The sequence below is a fragment of the Oncorhynchus clarkii genome, chromosome 2, assembly GCF_045791955.1.
Source record: "Oncorhynchus clarkii lewisi isolate Uvic-CL-2024 chromosome 2, UVic_Ocla_1.0, whole genome shotgun sequence".
In the NCBI taxonomy this organism is placed as follows: Eukaryota; Metazoa; Chordata; class Actinopteri; order Salmoniformes; family Salmonidae; genus Oncorhynchus; species Oncorhynchus clarkii.
Window position 1 is genome coordinate 16666669 of NC_092148.1, and position 22260 is coordinate 16688928.

At 43.1% G+C, this 22260-nt stretch overlaps 1 protein-coding gene across 3 annotated transcripts in view; it reads left to right on the forward strand.

Annotated features, from left to right (window-relative positions):
• LOC139422874 (histone-lysine N-methyltransferase 2B-like) overlaps positions 1–22260 on the forward strand; it is a 54708-nt gene that overhangs the window by 17789 nt on the left and 14659 nt on the right. For all 3 annotated transcript variants that reach the window (XM_071174320.1, XM_071174312.1, XM_071174330.1), the window contains exons 7-26: positions 16–250; positions 362–660; positions 3206–3309; positions 3960–4070; positions 4802–4915; positions 5107–5256; positions 5608–5818; positions 5952–6065; positions 15743–15927; positions 16274–16375; positions 16500–16610; positions 17185–17261; positions 17859–18094; positions 18208–18362; positions 19654–19791; positions 19949–20107; positions 20198–20315; positions 20441–20519; positions 20616–20776; positions 22094–22237. In XM_071174320.1, the coding sequence (XP_071030421.1) occupies positions 16–250; positions 362–660; positions 3206–3309; positions 3960–4070; positions 4802–4915; positions 5107–5256; positions 5608–5818; positions 5952–6065; positions 15743–15927; positions 16274–16375; positions 16500–16610; positions 17185–17261; positions 17859–18094; positions 18208–18362; positions 19654–19791; positions 19949–20107; positions 20198–20315; positions 20441–20519; positions 20616–20776; positions 22094–22237 (3003 nt within the window). The remainder of the gene's footprint in view (positions 1–15; positions 251–361; positions 661–3205; positions 3310–3959; positions 4071–4801; positions 4916–5106; positions 5257–5607; positions 5819–5951; positions 6066–15742; positions 15928–16273; positions 16376–16499; positions 16611–17184; positions 17262–17858; positions 18095–18207; positions 18363–19653; positions 19792–19948; positions 20108–20197; positions 20316–20440; positions 20520–20615; positions 20777–22093; positions 22238–22260) is intronic.

The window sequence follows — 22260 nt, forward strand, 5'->3', positions numbered from 1 at the left end:
CCTTACCTATTGCAGGTGGTCGGTCTCCCTCTGGGCCAGACAGCCCTGGGCTGCCGGACCAGAAGGTTACCAAGGTCAGGAAGTCGGGAGCTGGTTTTGCTAAACAAAAGAGCCTTGGACCATTCGGGCTCCGCTCTCGGAGGTGTGGGATCTGCAAGGGCTGCAACCATGAGGAGGACTGTGGCGAGTGCATGAACTGCCTGGACAAACCCAAATTTGGAGGGCCCAATACGAAGCGACAGTGCTGCGTGTAAGTGTACTGCTCATCAGAATTGCAAAGGTGACCAATTCACATATATGCTATTGAATTATATAGATTGAATAGACAACTAAATGACAAATGTATTTCTCTCTCCAAAAGATATAAAAGATGCGATCAGATTGAAGACAGAAAGGCACGTCGCCTGAGTGGCAAGTTTCCTAGAGGTCCTGGGAAGCGCAGGCGGCACTCCCTCAGCGTGGGTCAGTCTAGCAATGAGGAAGTTGATGGGATGGAGATGGGGGACAGCCAGAGCCCATCTGTGAGGAAGCAGCCGCGGCGTTGTGTGAAGCCGCGCTCCTACTTTGACCTGCTGGACTATGACTCCGACCTGGAGATCACTGTGGGTTCCAACTCTGCCTCCCCCGGCCGGAGGAGAGGCCCCGGCCCACGCAGCCAAGGTAGTAATATAACATTATTGAGAAGTGATCATACAAAGGGATTTTCCTCTGTTTATTTAATATTGTCAGATCTTCTAGAACAGGTATTCCCAAACTGGGGTACGCACAATGCCGTCGGGGGTACGCCAAATAAAAATGTGATTCACGTTTTAAAAATAAATAAAAATTCTTCACATTTTCAAACAGTCCATTTAGTAAGGCCCACGTCCATAGAGACACATACCAGCTCTACTGGTAGTACTACACCTGCACCCGTCGACTATACATTGTTCTGCTTCCACGAGCACGTTGTCGTGGTAATTTCCTGTATTACTAAATGAGGAGAGTTTACAAACCACACACCAGTCAGTTATACTTAAACTTCATCTTTAATTATATGAGCTTCACCATAGCCCTTTGACTCTCAGATCAATTCAGTGTCTATAAATTAATTCTGAGAGTGCCTATAAGAGAATACCAAGATCTTTTATAGCCAAGATACACCCCTCTCAACTTACATGACGAACCACAAATCTTAGGAACAGTTCACAAAGAAAGACTTTTACTTGAGAGAGGAGTATCCCATAGCCAGATAGCATTAGCTATAAATTATCATTCAGTTTGGTCTCTAAGACGAGGTTCTCATCTCGTTCCTGAGACTTCATAGTACCAAAACATTACCTCATCCAATGGCATATATCAATTGTCAATTTTAGATACACCCATCTTAAGAACAAGCTCACTGAGGGGAGTGAGCCTCTAGGTCATATACTATGAAAGATAAGTGCAACATCAGAGGGGTAATACAATGGTTCCAGACACTGCCATACTCCTCCCCCCAATGGGAAAAGGAGGGGTTGACTGGCGTACAGACATTGTGGAGCACTTCACATGATTTAACAGATACATTCACATATGAAGATAATGTTCAAACCTGACCTCTCCCCTCTTTGTGCCCCAAGTGACTTTTCCCTAGCTGAGAAGGGAAAAGTGCAACTGCCAACAGTATAGTCCAAAAATAGACATTCTAATGACAAATATCTCACATAAGCATATTATGAAAGTAAATAAAACATCTTATTTATCTATGTTACCCAATTAATTCTGATTCATCCGCAACAACGTCCAATGCTAGCATCAGTAATTCTACATTTGTTGTTAGCCCAGCTAGCATGGACACTGACAGTTGTGAATCTGATGCAGCCGAAGAGCTACTGCCCCCTTCCCCAGGAAAACACTGAGCAACAGACAGGGACATTGGACCATCGAAGAGGTGCAAATATGATGACAACTACATTGATTTGTGGTTCATTTACATTGGGAGTAGTGCTTTTCCTCAGCCACTGTGTGTTATATGTGTAAAAGCACTATCTCAGAACCTTCACTCTTGCACAGACATTTAGAAACAAAACATGCCAATTTGAAAAATAAGCCAATGGAGTTTTCTAAGTGAGAATTAAGATGACTTTTGAGTACTAAGACATGTATAAAAGCAACAGATGCCATTTATAAGAAGGGGCTAGAAGCATCACATATGGTGATCTACAGAGTGGCTAGGAAAGGCCTGAATGATCTGAATCTCAGATTACAGGGACTCTCCGCAACTATATTCATTGTGTGGGACAAAATTGAGGCCATGATTAAGAAGTTGTTGCTCTTCTGTCTGCATTAACAACATTTTTAATGTGCAAATCAACTCAAGCTTACGGACAATGTTAAATGTGATATAGCGAAGCGCCTGAGTGAGTTGGGTACGCAATTACGCAGGTACTTTCCCGAAACGGATGACACAAACAACTGGATTCGTTATCCCTTTCATGCCCTGCCTCCAGTCCACTTAACGATATCTGAACAAGAGAGCATCTTCGAAATTGCAACAAGCAGTTCTGTGAAAATTGTATTTTATCAGAAGCCACTGCCAGATTTCTGGATTGGGCTGCGCTCAGAGTATCCTGCCTTGGCAAAACACACTGTTAAGACACTGATGCCCTTTGCAACCACATACCTATGTGAGAGTGGATTATCTCCCTTCACTACCATGAAACTAAATACAGGCACAGAACGGGGTGTGGAAAATGATTTTAAGACTGAGACTCTCTAGTACAACCCAACATTGCTATGTGCATCCTTTCAAGCACACCCTTATCATTAATCTGGTGAGTTATTCACAATTTTCGATTAACAAATAAAGTTTTATATGTAAGATTGCTAAATAAAGAGCAAATATTATTATATTATTATTTGTGCCCTGGTCCAAAAAGAGCTCTTTGTCACTTCCCACAAGCCGGGTTGTGACAACAACTCACACAGATTCTTGTGTTTAATAAATGTATAGTGTGTGTGTGTGGCAGGCTTACAATGATGGCAACAAACAATATTTAAGAGTGCGCTGACCCTGGTATTAGTGCAGCTGAAGGTTGAATGTTTGAAGGGGTACGGGACTATAAAAAGTTTGGGAACCACTGTTCTAGAAGATCCCGTTCATAGCTGTGAGGTAATGCATTAACTCTGAAGTATTAACGCTGTATGTCTAATGACCACTGCAATGGTTCCTTTTCGTCTTCAGACTTTGTCTCTCTGGATGGATTCCTGGGAGACCTGTCAGACGACGGTGTGAGACATCGCAGACTGCACCACCGAGTCCCTCCTGGTCGCCGTAAAACTGACAAGGTAAAGAATCACAACAGGGCTGCTGCTCTGATGCCACTGAGCAGGCGGTGCATGAATTGACAGTTTCTGGGTCTCCTAGGTGTATAACATAAAGGATCTCCACAACCCACTCCCCACCCTTCTCTCTCTCTCTCTCTCTCTCTCTCTCCAATCTCTCCATATTTCCACTCACTTCGTGTTCCCTCTGCTGCACCTCATGGTGGGATTCCCTGTCCTCTCTTCCTTCTCTCATTCTGAGTTAAGCTGCTGCTTGCTTATAGGTGCTCGTGGCAGATAACGCTGGTGCTCTTTTGCTTTGGCCTCAGCAGTCCCACCCTTCACAGGCACAGCAGAAGCAGACCGGCCCGTTGAGCGGTGGTGTCTACAGCTGGCTGGACGATGACTACCAGGGAGAGAGAGAGTCAGAGGGGCTGTCGGCGGAGCAGCTACTTGCACAGATGACTCAGTCCCCCCCACACCCACAGCCAGACCTGGAGCTATCCTCCTCCTACCCCGAGGACCAAGGGTCTCCCCACCCCTGGCGCCTGCTATCCCACACTGGGGCCACTCCAGGGTGGCCAAGGGCCAGGGTAGGGGGTGAGAGGGGAAGGATGTTGGTGGAGGCGGGGTGGGGACGAGCCCGTTTTCATCCTCCGTCATATTTTTCCCAGAATCCTCTGGAACAGACGCCACCCAGCGTCCTGGCCGCCCTGGCCAATGGATTCGACCAGAGGGAGAGGGAGCCCTCCGAGCCTACGCACAAGATCGGCGTGGACTTCAAGGTCGGATGCTTTTCCCTGACTCTTGTAGCTGTGTTTTTAGAGATCTCATTTACCAGTTAGCTACTGATTTTGCTTGTTGAGCCAATCCAGAAAAATATAGGCCCAATACAAGTACATTGATTTAAACAACTGAACTTGAGCCTTGCATTATAATTAAGTAATAAAGCAGAGGAGGTGTGGTTTATTTCAGCAGTAAGGCCAGAGGGAGTGTGGTATATGGCCAATATACCACAAACCCCTGAGGTGCCTTATTGCTATTATAAACCGTTTACCAACAGAGTTAGAGCAGGGCTCATAGCTTTCAGCATTCAGGGCTTGAACCACCCAGTTTATAATGGCCAATATACCAGAAATCCCTGAGGTGCCTTATTGCTATTATAAACTGTTACCAACATAAATATAACAGTAAATAAGTTGTTTTGTGTCATACCCGTGCTATATTGTATGCAAAATACACGGCAAGAATGCTGTTTCAGCCTATCAGCATCCAGGACCCAAACTACTCTGTTTATAACCATGGTTAAATTAGCCATTATCATCAGGTTTTGTCTTTGGTTTGGTTTATTTCTGTAATACCCTTATCTATCCACTGGATGTCAGTGTTATTCTACATCAAGAGTCCAGAAGGCTGTTTCCCATCTCTGTATCTCCCACACCTGTGTCTGACTCTGTACTGCGGGCCTCCGTATGAGAGCTGAAAGCTGTGTCTAAGCCTCCCGTCTGCCATGCAGGAGGACTGTGACCTCCAGAACGTGTGGATGATGGGAGGCCTGAGTATCCTGACCTCTGTACCCATCATGCCCCCCTGTGTCTGCCTGCTGTGTGCCAGTAAAGGACAACAAGAGGTAAAGGCTCACAACATGGCTCTGTTATTACAATGTCCCATTGGAGGAATGTCTTTGTTTTCAACACTGATATTTGCTATAGGATGTTTTGACATGTAGGATGTTTTTGTCAATGTATGGCCATGATGGATCTTTTGAATCCACCATTGGAAGGTCTTAAACCTGCAGACTGTTATCTGTTCCTATCCTAGCAAATGCTGTACTGCCAGGTGTGCTGTGAGCCATTCCACCGGTTTTGCCTTGAGCCAACGGAGCGGCCCTCTGAGGAGAACAAGGAGAACTGGTGCTGTCGTCGCTGCAAGTGCTGCCATATATGTGGTAGAAAAAACAAGCACTCCAAGGTATGGGTCCACACAAGGCCCCAGTCACTCCTGAGAACTTAAACACCTGGTCACTAGTTTTTAGGCTATATCTAGGGTCTATAGTTAACCCATAGACTGAAGAGGAAGTGACACTCCACTCTGTTTATTTTCTGGTTCAATGAGAGTCGATGAACTGAGTAGACCAGATCTATCTGCTATTGATGTCTATGGGAGAGACACTTAAGTAGACCACAACAGACATGTTGTTAAATAGTTCACACTCAGGCCGTTAACAATCTTCATATATCCACCATATATCCAAACTGTGACATCAGTGTTGCCACCAATCTATGTGTAACTGTAATACTGTATCTCTCTGGTGTTCCTCAGCCTCTGCTGGAGTGTGACAGATGTCAGAACTGTTATCACCCTTCATGCCTGGGGCCTAACTACCCCAAACCCAACAGAAGGAGGAAGGCCTGGGTGTGTATGACGTGCATCAGGTGTAAAAGCTGTGGGGTTACACCAGGGAAGAGTTGGGACACCGAGTGGAACCACGATAAAGGACTCTGTCCAGACTGCACCAAGCTCCACGACCAAGGTGAGATGACGTGAGCGCTTTGGGGAAGTTGATCTGCAAACACTAATGTTAAAACATGATAAGACAAGTTCATTTATTTGATTTCACTGTTCATATGGGAATGGCAGGATATTGACGGTATCTCTTTCTAAAGGCAACTACTGTCCGATCTGCTTCAAGTGCTATGAGGACAGTGACTACGACAGTCAGATGATGCAGTGTGCCACCTGTAACCACTGGGTCCATGCCAAGTGTGAGGACCTGACAGGTGGGTCTTCCAGTGTTACGCCCAACATCTTCTGCTGTGTAACGGGCTCCCATGCTCAGCGGTACCTTTCACAGGGATGCAAACTCGTCACTTTTCCGTGATATTTGCCTTTTTACTCAGAATAAAGGTCATCCACGTGAGTCATGTAGATCTGACAAAAAGTGCGTAGATAACTCATTGAGTTATAACGTTGAGGCCCCAACAGATCTTCTCCCTGTGAGATCACCTCTGCGTCCTACAAATAGAATACCAGGGTTTAGATCGTGATGTTAGATATGTCATATCAGAACGAGTGCTTCATCCAATATCACGTGTGACAGCTGTGAGCAGCCAGCTGCGTCCCACTAACCCGCCGTTAGCCTGCTCAGCGGCCTCTCTCCATCTGTTTTTTCTGCACATCTCTATCACTTTTAAAATGCTATTTAGCCGTGATGGCGAGCTGGCGTGTGCAGATAGTGATGTGGTTTCTGTTACATTTGTTAAATAATTGGAGCTGCTCGCAAGGGAAGTAGATACATATTACTCTGTATTATGATACTTGGTCTGGTAGCACATCCTTAGTAAAGTGTTGGTGTGGTGACAACCCCACTCTGAAAATAGGCACATTTTCTTGCAGTTTACGTAGTATTTTTTTGTGCGTTTCTGTGCGAAGAATTTCTGTCACCTTTTTAGGCCCTCAACAGTTTACATCCCCGCTTTCACAATAGAGAACATACACTGAGTGTACAAAACATTAGACACCTGCTTTTTCCATGACAGACTGACCAGGTGAATCCAGTTGAAAGCTATGAGCCCTTATGGATGTTACCTTCAATCAGTGTAGATGAAGGAGAGGAGACAAGTTAACCTCTCTTGGGTAGGGGGCAGTATTTTCGCCTCTGGATGAAAAGCATGCCCAAAGTAAACTGCTTGTTACTCAGGCCCAGAAGCTAGGGTATGCATGTAATTGGTAGATTTGGATAGAAAACACTCTAACGTTTCTAAAACTGTTAAAATAATGTCTGTGAGTATAGCAGAACTGATATGGCAGGCGAAACCCCGAGGACAAACCATCCTCTGACTATCCGTGAGACTTACTCCCCATCCTCCCTCAAGATAGGGAGACCCTGGGAAGTACTCTCAGTGGCCCCAGCCAAGGTCGGCACCGAATCTTGCTCAGACAATCTGTTTTTAAGATACTATAATAGACATAAACTACATACACGGATATATAATTCTACTGACTAAAACCACACACATCATTAGAATAATCTCATGATTCTAGTCAATTTCATACAGTCATATGGTTTCAGGGTGGAATATTCTAATCATTCCTATGAACATATAAATCCCATTATCACACATATATTTTCTAGAATGTTAAATATTTGAATTTGGTATTTTTGAATTTCACGCTCTGCGGATTTCACTGGATGTTGGTCAGGTGGGACACTACCGTCCCACAACCGATACTATGAAAGCTTAACCAACTTTATTCTTCCTAGAGGGTCAGTACAGATCATTCAGACAAAACATGTTTCCACCAACACAAGTATATATACTCCAATTTAGATGCACTCCTCCTTCTCTCCAACGCTTACATCTTTTATGGTTCGACAGGAAGGTGAAGTGATGGGGTAATAAACCGTTCCTTCTCCCTTAAGGTGACCGGACCTCAACCCCCTTGATGCCTAATCCAAAGCTCTCCACCTATAGCAATCATGTGATTGCCTCCCCTCTACTCAGCACATTCCAAAGCCATCTGGCTCCTACAGATAACCATTAACTGCTGATATAAAAACCAGTCTGTTTCACTCCTCAGATACTATAGTATTACTTCTGATGTATCATGTCTCTAACAATAACAATGTTCCAAGTTTAAGAAGTCAGAACCCAGAATCTAACAGTATCAAGAATGGTCCACCACCCAAAGGATATCCAGCCAACTTGACACAACTGTGGGAAGCATTGGTGTCAACATGGGCCAGCATCCCTGTGGAACGCTTTAAACACCTTGTAAAGTCCATGCCCCAACAAATTGTCTCTAGCCTAAACGGTTACAAAAATATGACCCATAGTACCAGAGATGCCTTTTTTATTTGTATCAGGATTCGCGTGCATTTTATATATCACAAACCATGACGCGGGACGTTTTGAACAAACCCCGGGTTGCTCATTGATTTGACATCAAATAACGTTGTTCAGTCATGTTACCTAACAACCTGGTAACATGACAGTAGGTTTGGGCAAATTTGATTGGTATACGAGGAAAGGAATTTGGGTCTGCTACTCATGAGATGTGCTTTAAATGTAGGCTTCATATAGACCTAATGTAAGCCTGAACTATATAAAAAATCTATTTCTGGTGCTCCTTAAATTCTGTTTGGTGCCTAATCTTTTAAGTTGGTCTCAGTGTGTGTATATGTGTGTTTGTGGGAGAGAGTGATGTTTGAGAGTGAGGGAGACAGTGAGTGTGTGTCAACTGAAGAGTAAAGAAGGTTTCATGTAGTGTTTTCTCCTTACTGACACAATGACATGCAGATCATTATGCGTCTATTTCACAGGAGGTTGGTGGCACCTTAATTGGGGAGGACAGGCTTGTGGTAATGGCTGGAGCGGAATTTGTGGAACGGTATCAAACACATGGTTTATATGTGTTTGATGCCATTCCATTTGTCTTGTTCCAGCCATTATTATGAGCCGTCCTCCCTTCAGCACCCTCCACTGATATATATTCCTTCCTCCCATTACTCCAGCCAAATCACAGGTAGGGCTTTGCAAATATCAGAAAATCAGCCATTCTATGCGGTATTCTATTAAGTTCATTATGTTGTATTGAGTACAAGTGTGGTTTTTGGAGAACATTTAGAAAAGCATCCAGGGGATGCTAGGCCACTGATACTGCTCGGTATCGTGATACTTCGCATGGTATTGTATCGTTTGTAAAATGTTGGTATTGTGACAAGCCTACACTGTATATTGACACAAGTCAGAACATCCGGTGCAATGAGCCCAGTAGCATTAAAGAGCATTCAACAAATGACTCATCACATTAAGCACAGGAGTTTCCAATAGAGAACTAGTATGAAAGGTCGAATGAATTACGTGGGTGATTCTCAAGATAGTTATTTAACGTAATGGCCTGATGGCACTTTCTGCCTGAAGGAGTAGTAAAAATGCACGACTAGAGTTCTGCTTTCTTGCTTTGTCCTTTTGCTATCGGGGTTACCCAGAAACATACAGTTGAAGTCGGAAGTTTACATACACTTAGGTTGGAGTCATTAAAACTCATTTTTCAACCACTCCACAAATTTCTTGTTAACAAAATATAGCTTTGGCAAGTCAGTTAGGACATATACTTTGTGCATGACACAAGTAATTTTTCCAACAATTGTTTAGAGACAGATTATTTCACTAATAATTCACTATCACAATTCCAGTGGGTCAGAAGTTTATGTACACTAAGTTGACTGTGCCTTTTTAAACAGCTCGGAAAATTCCAGAAAATTATGTCAGAAGCTTCTGATAGGCTAATTGACATCATTTGAGTCAATTGGAGGTGTACCTGTGGATGTATTTCAAGGCCTACCTTCAAACTCAGTGCATCTTTGCTTGACATCATGGGAAAATCAAAAGAAATCAGCCAAGACCTCAGAAATGTCAGGTTCTTCCTTGGGAGCAATTTCCAAATGCCTGCAGGTACCACGTTCATCTGTACAAACTATAGTATGCAGCCGTCATACCGCTCAGGAAGGAGATGCGTTCTGTCTCCTAGAGATGAATGTACTTTGGTGCGATAAGTGCAAATCAATCCCAAAACAACAGCAAAGGACGACGTGACGATGCTGGAGGAAATAGGTACAAAAGTATCTATGTCCACAGTAAAACGAGTCCTATATCGACATAACCTGAAAGGCCGCTCAGCAAGGAAGAAGCCACTGCTCCAAAACCGCCATTAAAAAAAGCCAGACTACGGTTTGCAACTGCACATGGGGACAAAGATTGTACTTTTTGGAGAATGACCATCGTTATGTTTGGAGGATAAAGGGGAGGCTTGCAAGCCGAAGAACACCATCCCAACCTTGAAGCACGGGGTGACAGCATCATGTTGTGGGGGTGCTTTGCTGCAGGAGGGACTGGTGCACTTCACAAAATAGATGGTGTCATGTGGAAGAAAATTATGTGGATATATTGAGGCAACATCTCAAGACATGAGTCAGGTTAAAACTTGGTCGCAAATGGGTCTTCCAAATGGACAATGACCCCAAGCATACTTCCAAAGTTGTGGCAAAATGGCTTAAGGACGTCAAGGTATTGGAGTGGCCATCACAAAACCCTGACCTCAATCCTAAAGAAAATTTGTGGGCAGAACTGAAAAGGTGTGTGAGCAAGGAGGCCTACAAACCTGACTCAGTTACACCAGCTCTGTCAGTAGGAATGGGCCAATGTTCACCCAACTTATTTTGGGAAGCTATTTGGCTTAGCTGTATGTAAGCTTCTGACTTCAACTGTATATAATTACAAAGTTTCCCATCTTGTGCTTTTGTAGTGGGTTTTTTTCTCCAGTTATGAAGAAGTTGACCTTTGCTCTCAGGAACATGTTTCTCACATTTTTTGTTGTCTAGTTTCAGTTAGTTTTCCTTGGAATTTACGCCATAGGAGAGGCATGCGGGTACCGAGAGGATGTATGGGGAGTGAGTAGCTCTGTTTAGGACGCATGGGGAGTGAGTAGATTATTTTTTTTTACAGACAAATCTGTTTGTATATATAGAAGCCAGAAAACAGAGTTTAAATTAAGCCAATAAAATCGATAGATCAATATATCCCCAAGTACCTGGGAGAGAGTGAGTGGTAATCTATGTACAGTGGGGCAAAAAAGTATTTAGTCAGCCACCAATTGTGCAAGTTCTCCCACTTAAAAAGATGAGAGGCCTGTAATTTTCATCATAGGTACACTTCAACTATGACAGACAAAATGAGGGGGGAAAATCCAGAAAATCACATTGTAGGATTTTTTTATGAATTTATTTGCAAATTATGGTGGAAAATAAGTATTTGGTCACCTACAAACAAGCAAGATTTCGAGCTCTCACAGACCTGTAACTTCTTCTTTAAGAGGCTCCTCTGTCCTCCACTCGTTACCTGTATTAATGGCACCTGTTTGAAGTTGTTATCAGTATAAAAGCACCTGTCCACAACCTCAAACAGTCACACTCCGAACTCCACTATGGCCAAGACCAAAGAGCTGTCAAAGGACACCAGAAACAAAATTGTAGACATGCACCAGACTGGGAAGACTGAATCTGCAATAGGTAATCAGCTTGGTTTGAAGAAATCAACTGTGGGAGCAATTATTAGGAAATGGAAGACATACAAGACCACTGGCCTAGCCAGTCTCCAGATCTCAACCCCATAGAAAATCTTTGGAGGGAGTTGAAAGTCCGTGTTGCCCAGCAACAGCCCCAAAACATCACTGCTCTAGAGGAGATCTGCATGGAGGAATGGGCCAAAATACCAGCAACAGTGTGTGAAGACTTACAGAAGACCTCTGTCATTGCCAACAAAGGGTATATAACAAGGTATTGAGAAACTTTTGTTATTGACCAAATACTTATTTTCCACCATAATTTGCAAATAAATTCATAAAAAATCCTACAATGTAATTTTCTGGATTCTTTTTTTTTTTTTCATTTTGTCTGTCATAGTTGAAGTGTACCTATGATGAAAATTACAGGCCTCTCATCTTTTTAAGTGGGAGAACTTGCACAATTGGTGGCTGACTAAATACTTTTTTGCCCCACTGTATAACAACAAACCAATCGGTTGTTAAAGCGACGTGGCGACTCAACCTTGACTTCCCTCAGAGGAAAAGACATGGAACAACTTGGAGATGCAGAGGAGAGTAATGAACATCTAAGGGATATCCAGGAAAGCGTAGCTAAAAGGCTCTTGATGCTCACCAAACAAACAATTTGTGGTGAAAAAGGTAGATTTGCTCAAAGGTAGTAGTCTTATCGTGCCAGACACGCACCAACAAGGTATGTATATGGGTGAACAAGACGACAAAATTAGACTTTTGGAAACACAGCTGCGAACTTTGGACGATGAATTGGACCAAACAAGAAAATACTGTAGAACAAGATGAAACATGAGAATATTGTCCTTACCGGAAGACAACGAAAAAGAAGCCCTTTCCAGCTACATGGTCAAACTGATTTCAGAGGAACTTGATGTGGGTATATCACCAGAAGATCTGGAACGGTTCCATTGGATCGGCGTGAAATGGAAGAAAGCATGGTAATCTTCAAGTTGTGGAACTATCGGTCCAAAGTCAACATTCTGAAGGCACAGGGGTGTAAAGAAATTCAAATCCATGGCCAATCCATTATATTCATCCGGACCTGTCTGCTAGGCTGTGAAAAAAAACGCTACAAATTCATTCCGATCAGATGGTCACTGGAGAAAAGTGAAATCAAAACTTATCTACGATTCTTGGCAATGCTGTGGGTTTGAAAGGGAAAGTAAATAATGGAATTCACAAGTGCAGATGAGGCCCTGGACACGAAGGAAGAATCCCTTCCTGTTGAAGTTGGCAATGCTGTGGGTTTGGAAGGGAAAGTAAATAATGGAATTCACAAGTGCAGATGAGGCCCTGGACACGAAGGAAGAATCCCTTCCTGTTGAAGGAAAGATCTCTTATCTGAGGAAAGGAAGAAGCGGGAAAAGGTGATCAACACTCTAGGCTACATACAGGGATGTCTAGGACCAGCACATTGTAAATTGAGGCATTATTATTCCCCCCCCCAATATAATCTATACACTACCTTCCCCAAGTAATTATTCTTCAATATGAAGTAATGATAGAAGTAACCGATGCCAATGGGCTGAACAGACATTGAAAAGACAATTCAAAGGGGTAAATGTATGCACAATGCATGTACAGTGCCTTCAGAAATAATTCACACCCCTTGACTTTCTACATTTTGTTGTTACAAAGTGGTATTACAATGGATTATTTGTAGTTATTTTTTATTATAAAAAAATAATATCTTGATAATAACCTTATCTATGTATTCAACCCCCTTAGTCAATACATGTTATAATATCCTTCTGGCAGTGATTACAGCTGTGAGTCTTTCTGAGTAAATATCTAAGAGCTTTGTACACCTGGATTGTACAATATTTGCACATTCTTTAAAAAATTCTTCATGCTCTGTCAAGTTTGTTGTTGATCACTGCTAGACAGCTATTTTAAAGTCTTGCATAGATTTCAAGCAGATTTAAGTCAAAACTAAAAAGGCCACTCAAACATTCAACTTGGTAAACAAGTCCAGTGTATATTTCGCCTTGTGTTTTAGGTTCTTGTCCTGCGGAAAGATGAATTTGTCTCCCAATATCTGTTGGAATGCAGACCTGAACCAGGTTTTCCTCTTGGGTTTTGCCTGTGCTTAGCGCTATTCCATTTATTTGTATTTTTAAGAAACTCCCTAGTCCTTGCAGATGACAAGCATACCCAGAACATGATGCAGCCACCACCATGCTTGAAAATATGAAAAGTGGTACTCCGTGATGTGTTGGATTTGCCCCAAACATAATGATTGGCATTCATCAACGGTGGATAAAGTACTCAATTGTTATACTTGAGTAAAAGTAAAGATACCTTTTTAATAGAAGATGACTCAAGTGACAGTCAGCAAAATACTAATTGAGTAATAGTCTAAAATGATTTGGTTTTTAAATATGATTAAGTATCAAAAGTAAAAGTATAAATCATTGCAAATTCCTTAAGCAAACCAGACAGCACAATTTTCTTGTTAAATTATTATTTATTTTTTTACAGCTAGCCAGGGGCACACTCTCCCCCTCAGATATAATTTACAAACGAAGGATTTGTGTTTAGTGAGTCCATCAGAGACAGTAGGGATGACCAGGGATGTTCTCTTGAGAAGTGTGTGAATTGGATCATTTTTCTGTCGTGCTAAGCTTTCAAAATGTAGCGAGTACTTTCGGGTGTCAGGGAAAATGTAGCGAGTAAAAAGTATAACTTCTTTAGGAATGTAGTGAAGTATAAGTTGTCAAAAATATAAATAGTGAAATACAGATACTGAAAAAAAAATACTTTAAATACTTTAAAGTACTCCTTAAGAACTTTATACCACTGGTATTCAGGACATAAAGTTAATTTCTTATTCAAATTCTTTGAAGTTTTACTTTATGCCTTACTGCAAACAGGATGCATGTTTTGGAGGATTTTTAGTATATACAACAGGCTTCCTACTTTTCACTCTGTCAATTAGTATTGTGGAGTAACTACAATGTTGATCCATCCTCAGTTTTCTCCTATCACAGCCATTACACTCAAGCTGTTTTTAAAAAAAGTCACAGTTGGCATCATGTTGAAATTCCTGAGAGGTTTCCTTCCTCTCTGGCAACTTTGTAGTGACTGGGTGTATTGATACACCTTCCAAACTGTAATTATTAACTTCACCATGCTCAAAGGGATATTCCATTTCTGCTTTTTTTTAACCCATCTAGCAATAGGTGTCATTTGCAAGGCATTGGAAAACCTCCCTGGTCTTTGTGGTTGATTCTGTGTTTGAAATTCACTGCTCAACTGAGGGACCTTACAGATAAGTGTGTGTGGTCAGAGATGAGAATTGATTATGTGTGGTACAGAGATGAGATTGTTGTCCCACACTTCAATGGCTGTGCGAAGCTGCTGGATATTGGCGGGAACTGGAATGCGCTGATGTACACGGCGATCTAGAGCATACAATACATATTTAATGGGTCTGGTAAGTATGCAGGCCATGGAAGAACTGGGACATTTTCAACTTCCAGGAATTGTGTACAGATCCTTGCGACATGGGGCTGTGCATTATCATGCTGAAATGTGATGGTGGCGGATGAGTGGCACGGCAATGGGCCTCAGGATCTTGTTACACTGAAATCTTATTTTGATAGATTGTAGAATAATAGTGAAGACGTCAAAACTATGAACTAACACATGGAATCATGTAGTAAACAAACACATATATTTTATATTTGAGATTCTTCAAAGTAGCCACCCTTTGTCTTGACACCCTTTGTCTTTCACATCCATTTTGTATTCATGTGTTCGGAGTTTGTTAGAACCAATTTATTGATCTGATTATGATAGGCTATAGGTGAGGCCCTATTGGTCTCGTGCATGCAGTGCGTACATGTTTCACGCAAAGAGAAACAGGTCTAGGGAATATTTTTCCTTAACAAATGTAGGTATTTCAGTAACAGAACTTTTCAGTTTAAGAAACAAGTAAGAAATGAAATCGCTGTTATTATGTTGCAGCATTGGCGCGGACAGTGCCATAAACACTTGCTGCTTGCTGCACCAGGGAGGAGAGACTTGCTGTCATTTATTATAAATGTTTTTACTCAGTGTGGCCAATGGGCTCCCTCGTGAGTAATTTGTCTAAATTATTTAATCAAACATTGAGCTTAAATCATCAGACAATCTTGGTGCATATAGTTGATTTTATTCAAATGCATAGGGTGTGTCTATGAGGGGAAAACATTTAAATTGTGATTTGTCTAAGGAACAGACGCCTCTGTCTGGGACAGCCCAAATCTGAAGTTTATCACATGCTGTTACCTCCCATGCTTTGATGTAGTGCCAAGGAATGGTTCTTATGGTTGTTCTCCGCTCTCCTCCCCTCCAGGTGACCTGTATGAGATTCTGTCCAGCCTGCCAGAGAGTGTGGCGTATTCCTGCCGGCCCTGCAGCCAGTCCCAGCCCAGCCCCTGGAGAGAGCTGCTCCACATGGAGCTGCGGGCCGGGGTAGAGAAGGTGCTGGCCTGCCTGCTCACCTCCACTCTCACCCAGCACCTCATTGCCTGCTCACAGGTGAGAGGTACCAGGCCGTACAATTTTTCTTACCACAGGATGCTAAATGAGACAGGATGCGCAGGCTGAAAATAGCAACACGCTTTTTAACACCTATCATGACTTGTAGTCATGTTTTGATGTGGCTTTTCTGAAGAAATAATTTCAAAGAACGAGTGCAACGACTCTCCACTTTAAAAAAAATAAGTTTATTAGCTGATATCAGATGTACATTTGCAGACAGATCTGCTAGGAATATTTGCCTGTTCCTCTTGAACTGTTGCACATAAGTGCTTGTGTGGCTGGCTATATGTTCAGTGTTTTTTCTCTGTAGCGTACTAAATTTGTCCTTATTCCCCTCATGTAGTGTGTGACCCAGGTTGTCCCTGACAGTGGAGTGGAGGGCCTGCCAGCCTGTGACCTCCGTGCTGTGGGCAAGAAGTTTGACAAAGGCCTCTACACCACCCTGGTCAGTGTCTATCTATATAGCATCTGAATTGGCAGGACAGGATCTCAAAGATTTCAAAGGAAGATGAGTGAGTAGTAAAATAAATAACTATGTTTGTATATTTCCATGTCTATTTATGTTGTAGAAATCATTCCATGAAGATGTGGTGCAAGTGGTGCGGAGGCGTCTGGACCAGGAGGAGTCTCTCCCGGAGGATGAAAGGCCCACAGCCGTGGCCCGCTCCTACTACTTGAAGGTAATGCTGAGTACTCAGACAGCAACACTCTGGGAGGAAACTAATCTGAAGTATTTACTTGATCGTGTTGCTGCAAGCACAGTACTTTCAGTATGACAGAAAAACAGTTGGTTGAACGATGTCTTCTGCAATGTTATCGCGTTTGTCCTGTACTTTAGCTACACAGCTTTTTTGTTAAAAGGCACACACACGTGATAATAAACGGATAAACAAATGTTTCATAAAGTTAGACAACACAGACCCTTGAATACCCTCATCCTAACACAATGCATGGTCTGTACTCAGTCAGTGACATCAGTCCTCAGAAAATGTCTTGTGGTGTCTTAAGTTGTTCCATATGGCTGTCTAGTCAGCAGAACGGTATGTAATTGGAAATGAGTTATGGGGCGCTATGATTCTGGTGGCCATGACTCCCCTGGTGGTCATAGGTTCACTTGGTTCAAACTAAAGTCATAGAAGATGGTTGAATCCAAGACCATTTGTAATGTTTATTGGAAAGAAAAAAGCAGTACATGTTTTAAAATGGCCAACAGAGGAGTGTAGACTCACCCTCTCCTCACTGTTTTCTCTGTAGCTTCTGGAGGAGGTCTTCAACTGGTTCAACAGCCAGGACCCCAAAGTGTGGGACCCCCGATCCAAAGACCTGCCTATGTGAGTAGCAATCTGCTCCTCGTATCTCCTAGTTCAGGGTATCTCAACTGGTGGCCCACAGTGATTTCATTTCCCGTGCATAAAAGAGAAATAAGTGGTTTTATACAAATGTAAGTTTTGAAATGGCTGTTTTAGTCAAATTATTATCTGTTTGGGGATCTTGCGATCATTTTGCAGTCCTACAAATGATGTGTAATTGTGTTCCGGCCCCCTGACCATCTTCTCAAGAGAAAATCGACCCGCTGCTGAATCTAGTTGATGATCCCTGTCCTAGTCTGTTAAACCTGGTTTTTGTTATGCTTGTGAACTCGGCGTACGATTTACCAAGGCTCTGAACATATTGCTTCACTACTGCCCTGCAGGTTATCATAAGCCTACATTCAGTGGAGCAACTGTTATTTGCCACACATTTGTATGACAGACATTGGGATTTGGGGATTTACCACATAGATTGAAGAAGTTGCCATGTTTTAAGTCATCAGATATTGACTCGACTAACTCTGGGGGGAAAGTTTTATTAATAAACATGAATTATTTGTTAATGTAAATGAGTATAATCTCCTCACCCCTCCATTTCTCCATCCATTACCTTTCTAGTGGGATGCTGTCCCATGCGGTTCAGCCCCCCACCACTGAGCATGTGTACGCTCAGTGGCGTGAGAGGGAGGAGTTAAGGTCCAGGACCCCTCTGGGGACCCTGCAGATGGAGAACGTACTACGCCTGGAGGTGAAACAAGAAGAGGTGCCTCACCCCACCACCCCACTGACCACAGAGCCAACCAGGGGCCTCCACTTCAGGAAAAACAGGGCTTTCAGACTTAATAAACTTAAAGGTAATTTACACAACTCAGGGAAGGAAAAACAATGAGAAAGCAAATATTGAATAGACCAATTTCCTAAGGGGATTGTTGTGGTTTTGGTATGATGTCTGTCCTTTGTCCCTCAGGGAAAAGGGGAAGAGCCGGACGGCAATCCATGTCTGAGGGATGGCCATCCAAGTCTGAGGGACGGTTGTCCAACGCTGACCTAGACACGGGGTGGTCCAAGGACGACGGGAGGCAATGCTCACTGTGCCAAAAGTATGGAGATGCCAAGTCCAATGTGAGTAAGACTGAATGAAACTAGGTTTCAGAACACTTCTGAGAAGTCCTTGTCAAAAGTGACTTAAGCTGTAGTGACACCCCATCCCGTGAACGGGACCGTTGTCATCATCTGACACTAATTAGCATAGCGCAACGGACATAAATCTTCCTAGAAAATCTTCCTATTCATGAAAATCGCAAGTGAAATATATTGGAACACAGCTTAGCCGTTTGTTAATCATCCTGTCATCTCAGATTTTCAAAATATGCTTTACAGCCAACGCCAGACAAGCATTTGTGTAAGTTTATCATAGCCTAGCATAGCATTATGCCTTGCTAGCAGCAGGCAACCTTGTCACGGAAATCAGAAAAGCAATCAAATTAAATCGTTTACCTTTGATGAACTTCGGATGTTTTCACTCACGAGACTCCCAGGTAGACAGCCAAAGTTAATTTTTTTCCCTAAAGATTATTTTTGTAGGCGCAATAGCTTTCGTTTGTTCTTCATGTTTGGCTGAGAAATCGCCCAGAAATTGCGGTCACCACAACGCCGAAAAATATTCCAAATTAGCTCTATAATATCGACGGAAACATGGCAAACGTTGTTTAGAATCCATCCTCAAGGTGTTTTTCTAATATATATTCGATAATATATCTGTCGGGACAATTTGTTTTTCACTAGGACCGATTGGAATAATGGCTACCTCTGTATTTTACGCGAGAATCTCTCTCGGGCCAACATGTGACCACTTATGCAATGTGGCCGCCTATGGCTATTCTTCAACAGAAATGCGTAAAACTACGTCACATTGCTGTAGACACCTTGGGGAATACGTAGAAAGCGTAAGCTCGTTGATGGTACATTCACAGCTGAATAGGGAGTCATTGGAACGCAGAGCTTTCAAAACCTGGGGCACTTCCGGATTGGATTTTTCTCAGGCTTTCGCCTGCAACATCAGTTCTGTTATACTCACAGACAATATCTTTACAGTTTTGGAAACGCTAGAGTGTTTTCTATCCAAAGCTGTTAATTATATGCATATTCTAGCATCTTTTCCTGACAAAATATCCCGTTTAAAACGAGAACGTTTTTTTTTTCCAAAAATGAAAATACTGCCCCCTAACACCAAGAGGTAAGGAATCACAGCATGGTGGGAAGAAACACAAACCACACTGACTTCAGAGCACTAAGCCTTCATACCGTTGTTCAACTTAACAGCCCTTGACTATCAGGAAATTAAGTAAACCAAATCCACACAGTAGGTAACCCACCAGTTCTGTATTTCTAACCTCATCCGTGTGTTCCTCAGGAGGCGGGCAGGCTGCTGTACCTGGGCCAGAACGAATGGGCTCACATCAACTGCTCCATGTGGTCCGCCGAGGTGTTCGAGGAGGACAATGGTTCTCTGATGCACGTGCACAGTGCCGTTGCTAGGGGGCGCTTCATGGTGAGGCTTCACTTTATTTGGGCAGTGACGTTTGTGTTTTTCCAGCAGCTGTAGTTTGTGTATCTTTATCCAACGTCCGTCTCTCTCAAACGCCTTATCCACCCCTATTCTCTCCTCCTGGACTGATCTAACCTGTCTGTGTATCTTGTTCTCTTAGCGCTGTGAGCGCTGTAACCATACAGGTGCCACAGTGGGCTGCTGTCTGACCTCCTGCCAGAGCAACTACCACTTCATGTGTGCCCGCTCCCGCAACTGTGTATTCCAGGACGACAAGAAGGTCTACTGCTACAAACACAGAGACCTCATCAGTGGCAAGGTAAAGTCCTGGGACTACTCAGTAGTGAGACTATGTTTTTTTTAAATTAGTTTCCTCACGCATGTGTACACTGTTCTTGTTCGTTTGCAGATCATCACCGGCCAAGGGTTTGAGGTGAATCGGAGGATGTACGTGGACTTTGATGGGGTCAGTCTTCGCAGGAAGTTCTTGACCGGACTGGAGCCAGAAAACATCAATTTGATGATTGGTATGTTGTCTCGACACATTACATTGTTATTTTTTAGCTCCCTTGAGTACAGGTATCACAGTACAGTGGACACAGGACGGGTCATGGGTTTTGCTCATCTAATCATTGTTATTTTCTGAATTCAGGCTCTTTGCAGATTGAAAAGCTAGGTATGCTGACTGAGCTGTCTGCAAAGCAAGGAAAACTTTTCCCAGTGGGTTACCGGTAAGTAGCAGCAATTCATAGTTAATAATGAATCAGAAATTGGCATGTTTAGATGTGGTTTTTTATGACTTCCTTCCTTTCAACTCCTCTCTGCAGGTGTTCTCGCTGGTACTGGAGCACGGTGAACCCACTGCGGCGATGCAAATACACGTGTACGATCCGTGAGGTCCGCCCTCCGGTCCCTGAGAAACCTGCTGAAGAGATGCCTGACAAAGGAGAGAATAGCACTATAGCACACAGCCCCTGCGCCCAGTCAGGTGAGAGTCCTGGTAATGCAACACTGCATCAAACCCTCACTGCTATGCTGAGCAAAAATATAAGTGCAATGTGTAAAGTGCTGGTCCCATGTTTCATGAGCTGAAATAAAATATCATAGCAATTTCTGTATGTACAAAAGCCAATTTCGCTCAAATTTAGTGTACAAATTTGTTTACATCCCTATTAGTGAGCATTTCTCCTCTGCCAAGATAATCAATTCACCTGACAGGTGTGGCATATCAAGAAGCTGATTAAACAGCATGATCATTACACAGGTGCACCTTGTGCTGGGGACAATAAAAGGCTACTCTAAAATGTGCAGTTTTATCACACAACACTACCACAGATTTCTCAAGTTTTGAGGGAGCGTGCAATTGGCATGCTGACTGCAGGAATGTCCACCAGACGTGTTGACAGTGAATTTAATGTTCAGTTCTCTACCATAAGCTGCCTCCAAAGTCGTTTTAGAGAATTTGGCAGTACGTCCAACCAACCTCACAACTGCAGATCATGTCTATGGCGTCGTGTGGGTGAGCGGTTTGCTGATGTCAACGTTGTGAACCGAGTGCCCCATCGTGTCGTGAGGGTATGGGCAGGCATAAACTACGGACATAGAACACAATTGCATTTGATTGATGGCAATTTGAATGCACAGATACCGTGACGCGATCCTGAGGCCCATTGTCATGCCATTCATCCGCCGCCATCACCTCATGTTTCGGCATGATAATGCACGACCCCATGTCGCAAGGATCTGTACACAATTCCTGGAAGCTGAAAATATCCCATTTCTTCCATGGCCTGCATACTCTCCAGACATGTCACTCTTTGAGCATGTTTGTGATGCTCTGGATTGACGTACAACAGTGTGTTCCAGTTCCCGCCACCATCCAGCAACTTCGCGCAGCCGCAATCTATTTTAGCCACAATCAACAGCTTCATCAACTCTATACGAAAGGAGATGTTGCGCTTCATGAGGCTAAAATAGTGGTCCCACACGATACGGACTGGTTTTCTGATCCACGCCCCCACCTTTTTGTTTTGTTAAGGTATCTGACCAGAATATGCATATCTGTATTCCCAGTCATGTGAAATCCAAAGATTTAGGGCCTAATGGATTTATTTAAATTGCCTGATTTCCTTATGAACTGTCTCTCATTGACATCTTTGAAATTGTTGAATGTTGAGTTTCTATTTTTGTTCCTTATAAAATAGTAGTGTGAATGTGTAACACTTGGCTTTCTTACACTGCAAAGTGGATATTGGCAAAGACTTAACCGTGGCATAGTAAACAGAGTTGTTGTTGTCACCTTTAGAATCTGATGCCCAAGAGGTTGACGTGGCACATTCCCGACCCACTACTCCCAGCTTCTCAGCTCCACTCCCTAAACCTGACCAAGGGGCAAGGCCCAAAATCAGGAGACCAGCTGGAGGACTGTTCCGGCCTCTGCCCTCCCCAGGTAACTGTTCCGTAGTTGGCTGA